We start from the raw sequence: 7,556 nt of genomic DNA, 5'->3' as shown, positions 1-7,556 counted from the left end.
GGGTAGGTGCGAGGAACATTTATTCTCCAAAATGGTGATGCAGGGGAACGGGCTGGCCGCAGGAGCGGTGGAAGGGCTGCGCCCGGAGGCGCTCTGGAAAAGGGCAGCGGGGCATTGATGGATACGGGTTAGCGCGCGTGGCTGGGGATGGGCTGACGCTTCTGCCGCCGCGCTCCGACCTGCGTCCAAGACACGGAGCCGACCAGCACATTCTGCACGGCACCGGGAGCACGCCACGAGCACTACGGCAGAAGCACGAAGCAGCTCCGCCGGCACAGCGCTGCCGCGAGGACGGAACCGCACTGCGCAGCCGCGCGCCCTGTTCCGCCGCGCCGCCACCCGGCGCTCCCGTGACGTCATCGGCGGCGGCCCGCGGCGGCGCACGTGGGCGCTGACGTCGCGGTGCGGCCGGCGGGCGGGACGGCAGCAGGTGAGGGTGAGGGGGGCGGCAGGGCCCGGCCTGAGCGGGGTGGCGGGCGGCAGGAGGGGCTTGGGCGGGCCGGAGCACGGCGCGGCCCCCTTAATCGCGCTCGCCGGGCCCCGCCTGTTAGCCGCGGCCTGTGGAGGCATGGCGCGGGTGCCGCATCTCTGCTTGGAGCCAGCCTGTGCCCCGGGGGCTGATTGGTGTGTAGTATATAGGTCGCGTACCACGGCCTGCTGCTGCTCGGCCTTAGCGTTCCCTTCCGTAAAACGAGGAGCGGTCTCTCAGAGCGGTTGCAGAAACAAACCCGTGTAAAAACACAGAGCATTTAATCACGAGGCCCGACGTGTTTTCAGCTCGGGATGAGAGCGCTTTATGGGGTGCGAAGGTTGTGCTGCGTTTCACTTCTGCCCTTTGCTTTCTCAGGCACGTTTCTAAGGCCGAGCAAATTACCGAATGGTGTTTGGTGTGAGGGGAGGCAAGAGGAGTCCGGACGTGGGGAGCAGCGTGGGCAGGTAACGGGGTGGTCCGGTATCTCTGGAAAAGGTAGGGCGGGGAATGAGACCGTGCCCTGCGACCTTAATTGAGCTCTGCTTGGAGAAATTTCTTGCTGAAATGGTTAAATAATGATAGAGAAGCTGTGTTAGCTTCAAGCAGGGCAATAATTATGGATATGAAAGGAAAGGCCACCTGCTAAAATTTATATGAGGATCAGAGTGAGTGACAACGGAAGATCTCAGGGAAAATAGCTTCTTAGCACGTTTTTCATTGCTGCTCTGGGTTAGTTGTGTTTTAGCATTGCAAGTGAATCTTTCAACAGCAAGAATGCTTTTTAATTTTTTTTCCTCATCTCTTTTACTTGAAAACAAAATCATGGCTTGTCAGCAAGGGGCTTTATTAAAAAGAAAAGCCTTGTCATTCCTTGCCTGTTCAAATGAGACTTTCTGGCTTCTGGGGTTAAAGCACAGGTCTAGAAAGAAGGCTGTGTCCTTGTTGCTCTTTAACCTCTGTGTTTTTTCTCTCTCTGAACATAAATCAGCATCAGTGTTATGGAATGTTACATGAACTTGTTATGGAGGACAGACAAAAATGATCACAGTACAGTTCAGAGTAGCTTGCAAACTGCAAAAATAAAATACAAAATTTGTCTTGGATATAAATCTGAGGTATAATCTAATCCCAATGAAAGCACTGTGGTCAAGTTATCAATTTGATGATGTGGAGAAAGGTGACTTATGATCTTTATTTGCTTCTTGTGCTCTGGATTTTGAAAAACAGTATCTGTGGTCAGCTGGATTGTCTCACATATCTGGTGCGCTGAGAAGCTGTTGTGCTAAGAGGTGTAAATGGTGGACTCAGGTTGAGATCTTTACACCTGTAAGCAGCAGATTTTGATTCAGTTCTTGGCTTGGTCACAGCCAAGAACTTGTGTGGCCTTTGTCAAATCACATTGCCTTTCGATGATTCTGTGGAATAGAGGCAGCATTCCTGTTTAGATGACAAAACATCACGGAACAGAGACTGTACCTTACTGTGTTTTGGCACAGGACCATAATGTTTCTTAAGTATTTTGTTAGCTACTGAGGTGTAAATAGAGTTAAGAGCATGGATAAGTAAAAAGTATTTGAGGCCTGCATACTGTTTGCTTCTCCTATCTATAATCTGTTTGTGGACATGGCTGTGAAGTGAGTTGATAAACAAACTGGTCAGAATGAAATACTGCCTAGCATGACATTCAGGGAACACCGAGCTTATTCACCTTGCCCCGGAATGTGGTAGCATTAAAGTTACAAGATCCCATCTGTACTTAAAAATGAGAAAGAAATGGGTAGAGGACTGGGAAGGGGATTTTTGTTTTCTTAGGCACTGACAGGGAGACATGAGTGAAGAAAATGGAGACGATCTCTGAAGATGTTCAAGTTACTTAATCTTCATAGCCGTTCAGGCCAAGCCTCCTGCACAGCTTGCACATCCTTTGCAGTGAGCAGGTGCCTGCTGCTGCAGCCTTCTGCTTGCCAGCACAGCAGCATGGCTTCCTGCATCTCTGCATGATGCTCGCAGCAGGCTTCAGTTACTTGTAATTTTTGGGTAGCAAATTGAGAGGTTGACGTTCCTTGCCTTACCGAAGACGCATCTATTGCAGAATCACAGCAAGGGGTTGTGATTGACCTGTGTCCTTGTTTTCCCTTCCATCCACCTGTGTCCCATTCCTTCCTGCTGGGTCCCAGCTGAATTCTGTGGAGCTTTTGCCGAAGGTCTTTAGAGAAGGTTCCTTTAAGCTGCCTTAAGTCCTCTTGCAGTCACCTATAGGAGCTCAGTGGGCCATTCCTCCTATTATAGTTGTGTTCCTGCTGTGTGAGCTGGCCTGCAGCCCAGAGGTGAATGCACCTAGTGAAATTCTTCTGTCCTTGGGAACAGATTTCTTCTATCTGAGTTGATCTGATTCCCAGTCCAATATGAAATCCTGGACTATAGTGACAGTTTTAAAAACTGCTTTCTTAAGTGGTCCATTTCTGAGTCCCCAAAATGCATGGCCTGCTCTCCCAGCAGTGTGTGCTCCTGTGGCATGTAAGTCACAGTATTTCTACCCCCAGAGTGAAAAGACTGTTTCTTCCTGTGTGTGGGGTTACTTCTGATGTGTGGGGATTTGGGACCTTCAGCATCATGTGCTATTCCTTGGCTGTCACAGGGCTCCTCAAGCTGTTAGGTGTATCTGTGCTTGTTAGGCTTGCCAAGCTTAACACACATGCCACCCCTTCATGGCACCAGGAACCCTATCTTTCACCGGATTGTAAAGAGCCTTAACAGGGCAGACCAGGTTTTGACTTGCTGGGCTCCGACTGAACTCTCATTTTCAAGAGATGTGAGTAAAGTTGACAACATGGCAGAGAGAGGTGATGCTGGCACTATTGTCCTCAAAAGGAGTTTCTGGAGTTCTTAGTGGTTATTGCCTCCAGCCCATGTGTGTGAGTGTCCTGAGATGGCTGAAGAAGCTCTGAGGCTTTGTGCTTTGTTTTAGTTTCAGGTGGGAAGATGAGTCCAAAAATTACAACAGAACTGCTGAAGCAGTTGCGGCAGGTCATGAAGAGTCCTAGGTATGTCCAGGAGCCTGTGCAAGCCTACATAGTGCCCTCCGGAGATGCTCACCAGGTATGGATGGATGAATTATGGGAATGATTTTACTTTTTCTTGCCAGGGATAACAAAAATCATCCTTCATTCACTAACTCTCATGGTTCTAGAGTAACAGCCTGAGTAACCTGAGAACCATTGTTTTGGAAAACGTTTCTGGAATCTATTCAAGAGACTGAAGTTTTTATGTTCTTGTAACAAATCAGCCCGGATATTCCACCAGCAATTTCTCATCATATTGTCTCCGGGGAGAAAAGAGAGCTTGCCAGAGCACTTGCTGTCCCCATCCTGACTGGTGGAAAGTATGGATTTATGTGAGGAGGAAAAAGCATTATCTGGGCTTTAGTTTCCCCGTTAGCACCTCCTGACTAAAACATTCTCTTATATCTGGTGGTTGCAGAACTTTCCCTTTGCTAGATCCAGTTCTTGCTGGAATTTGCTGCTTTATGATAAAGCTCTTCAGATCCTATGCAGAGAGCCCTTGGGAGAGGCAGGAAAAGAGGATGTCACAATGACACTTTCCTTTGGAGTCTGATCTGCATCCGACAGTTCTGTGTGCTAAAGACAAGAGGAGTGGCTCAACATGGAAACCCGTGGTGGCAGCTGTTTCATGTGCTGCTTCCACTGTTTTTCTTGATTCGTGTAGTTCATTACATTATTTTTAAATTATTGACCTGCTTTTTACCTCCCCAGCCTGTTTGTTTGCTTGTCTTACTCATGTCTGCTCTGTTTGGAGACCTAAGAACCGCTAAGGCCTTTTTTTCCTCCTCAGCCGTTTTCAGGAAACAAAAGACCTGAAGCTTTTCTGGCTCACATCCAAAGCTCTCTTTTACCCTAGGGTGTACTAGAGCAAAATGCAACTCAGTCAGAACCTTTGCCCTCGACTTGGCACTGAGGTGTGCTGGGTCCAGACTTGCCTGTGCCCTGGGAGCGTATGTGCAGCATCATGTTTCCTATTATGGAGACCAAACTTGGGCAGGTAGAGGGGAGGCGCTTTCTGCAGCTGCTATTGTCTGCTACATTCCTGCCTCAAGCTGCCTCTGTCCATATATAACTCTGGTATCATTTCACTAGATGTTAAGTGCTGTCATGTGAGTTGAAGAATGTGACCCTCAGGACTTCTGGGTTTTTCTGTTGCTCTCTTTTTCCTTGACAGAATGCAGTTAAGTAGAGAACCCCATGTTGCTATTTCCTGCTAGGCAAGTTGATCAGGTTTCTTTGGAGAATGAATCTATCTAAATGGAAATGATTACTAAAAGCTGCTGATTTTGGTGCCTCTTGACTGGCTAGTGCAGGATTCTGTCTGTCTGTGAGGTTTGGGAATTGCTGCAGATTTAAGCATAGGCGGAAACCTGGTAATCCCAGAATAGCCTTACTGATTCCAGATATCTTGTGATGAGCTGAGATTTGCAGCTTTTGTGTGTTCCAAGCAAGTCTTTGTTTCCTGTATGCAAATAGGAACTTTACAGGCTGTGACTCAGAAGACTGTGGCTTGATGATACCTGAGCTTGAGCCTTTTCCTCCCTGTAGCCTGAGTTACTTCCTGCCTTTGCCTCTCTCAGCTGTTGTTGATGCTACCCAGGGATCCATATCAACAAAGAGGGATTTCCCTCCTGTGATATTGACGCTGGTTTTAGACCAGGGGGAGCATTCCCATTTTGGTTTCCAATTCCTGAATTGGACTGATGCTACAAATTGCTGATTAACTTTTGTTAGTAACCACTGTCACTGGGAATATTTGGACTTTTGTAATGCTTTTAATACTGGTTTTCCAGCCAATGCCAAAAATCTTAGGCTATATTGCTGCCTGGAGGCTTGCCACCAGCTCTTTCCTCTGGTTTCCATGCTTAATTGTGTGAGGAGATAAAGGACCTGCAGAGCTTCTCACACACAGCTGGCTCTATTTCTGGCTTACCCAAGGCTTTTAATACTTTGGGTTTGTGGCTTTTGTAGCCAGCAGTTAATTTTGGCTCCTCTGATTTTTTTTTTTTTTGAAATTTTTTTGAAATTTTGGTGCTGCTGTTAAGTTAGAAGGAGGTGTTTCCTTGGAAGTTTGGATAGTCCAAAGGCTGTTAAGAAAGAAGAGCCAAAAGTGGGCTGAAGTACAAAAAATCCTGCTTGCTTTTGTGAGTATTGTGCTTGAATTGTCAAAGGAGTGTGAAGGGATGAAATGCTGTGCTTTTGGGAGTGAGGTACTTATTTTCTTTGTGGCTCTGCTAAGAAAACTTGTCTAAGCTTTTGGGGGTGTTGCAGTTGTAAATGCAGTATCTATTTTTATGTTGAATTATCTAATTGACGTTGAATCTGGAGTCTATCCTGTGAGGATATTCAGAGATTGGAGGAACTTCCTTCTTAATGGGAGAGAATAATGTTTATATTGAAGCTTGGACTTTGAGCTAGTCACAGCTAACCTGGGTCTGGCTTCCACACCTCAGGTTTTGACTCAGGGAAAACAAATTTAGTCACATCTGACTGATCTTCCAGATCAAGGAGGTACCTACCCAGCTCAGGTCACTGTGTTTGGATTGGCAGAGATGCAGTCTTCTGCTCCTCTAAAATACGTGTTCTTAGCTGAGGAATCAGCAGAGCTATAAAGCAAAAGAGGATATGGCTTGTGCACAGGTTGTACTGACCTGTTCCAGATCTTACTGATGCAGTTAGGCTTTTGGCAGTAAATACTGAGCTCCCTCCGAGCACACAGCAGGTTGTGTTCTTTAATGGCATTGGTGTGGTAGTACTAAGGCCAGTGAACTGCAGTTTTCATTGCTATTCTTGGTTGACATTAGAATGCCCTGAGCAGAATAAGTTTTTAGATGTTAAGAACAGCCATGCAGACTGGTGATAAGCACCACTCGTTTCTTTAGGTTCTTCCTGGCTTGGTTGAGGGCCTCTTTGATGCAGCCCCCATTTTGTCTGCACATTTGGGACTGACAGGCATGGGGGAGAGCAGCCACAAAAAGCCTGAGAAAGTCCAGGTTGAAGGCCATGGGAGCTGCAAGACAAGCCCCAGGGAAATACCTTGCTGTGGCCTGTACTTTGTGTGGCATACGCAGGTGTTCCCCTTGTAATTTTAGCTTGTGCAAAGTACGGGCTCATCTTTGCACAGTGGGGGTTGCTGCATGGAACAGAACAGGTGGGAGTGCAGGAATTCAAACTGACAGATGAATGAACCCTCTTCCCCTCCAGATCCCTCATAAGCCCTCCTGAACCCTGTCCACTTCATTGTAAACTCTTAAAACTCTCTGGGTTTGTGTGTGAATGACACAGCATGAGATGTCTCCCATTCAATCAAGCCTTTTTTAGTTTAAACAACTTTTAGCAGATCTAAAACTGATAGACAAGCAAAGCAGCCTGTAGTCTCTCTGCTGTGTTGGTTAAGAGAAAAGGAAGATAAATCACTGGTCTGTTTTTAGAAATCCTTATGATATGATGCACATTGGGAAATGTCCGGCATTTGTTGGTGTTGGACCCTTGGGGAGTTGATACCCCAGCTGAGGAGTTGTAGAGGTGCACAGGGTGAATAGTTGTTAGGAAATTTTGAAATGAAAGGTTATTCTCCAGTCCAGCCTCACCCTGTTCTGCTGCTGGGAGATGGGTGCCTGGCATTTGACTGTCTTCCTGGAATGGCTTTGTTCTCTGCCTACTGATGTCTCCCTTGTTCTTTTGAGGAGAGTTAGTGGTACACTGATTGTGTTGCCTCATCACCTGGAGGTGCATGGAGGGCATCATCCCAGCCTGAGGGATGTTGTGGCCCTTCTCATCCCCACAGCTGCTGTGTGTGTGTGACAGCCTGCTGGGGGCTGAACAGGAAGAGGCACAGGGAGTGGGACTGCTGCAGAGCTGGAGGCACTTGTAGTTTGATACCTGCTCTATTTCTTCCTATTAGTGGTCAGATAAAATAGGGGATTTCTTGTGTGTAATCCCAGGGTTCTTGTTGGGCTGTCAAGAGCAAAAACTTGCTTAGCCAGATCCTCTTTTGGGCCGTGGGTTTTGCTTTTCTAAGA

At 47.2% G+C, this 7,556-nt stretch overlaps 1 protein-coding gene across 2 annotated transcripts in view; it reads left to right on the top strand.

Moving 5' to 3' along the window:
- Nucleotides 1-380: 380 nt before the first annotated feature.
- Nucleotides 381-7,556, top strand: part of XPNPEP1 (X-prolyl aminopeptidase 1) — a 29,540-nt gene continuing 22,364 nt past the window's right edge. Inside the window, exons 1-3 of one of the 2 annotated variants that reach the window (XM_042863715.1) lie at nt 381-430; nt 848-936; nt 3,441-3,571. In XM_042863715.1, the coding sequence (XP_042719649.1) occupies nt 3,455-3,571 (117 nt within the window). In that variant the 5' untranslated portion in view covers nt 381-430; nt 848-936; nt 3,441-3,454. Of the gene's footprint in view, nt 431-544; nt 625-847; nt 937-3,440; nt 3,572-7,556 lie in introns of those variants that run through there. The other variant, XM_042863716.1, reaches the window with a different exon arrangement.

The sequence above is a fragment of the Lagopus leucura genome, unplaced genomic scaffold, assembly GCF_019238085.1.
Source record: "Lagopus leucura isolate 7727_CA_CO unplaced genomic scaffold, USGS_WTPT01 Super-Scaffold_741, whole genome shotgun sequence".
Classification (NCBI taxonomy): Eukaryota; Metazoa; Chordata; class Aves; order Galliformes; family Phasianidae; genus Lagopus; species Lagopus leucura.
This window is presented reverse-complemented; position numbering and strand designations above follow the sequence as displayed.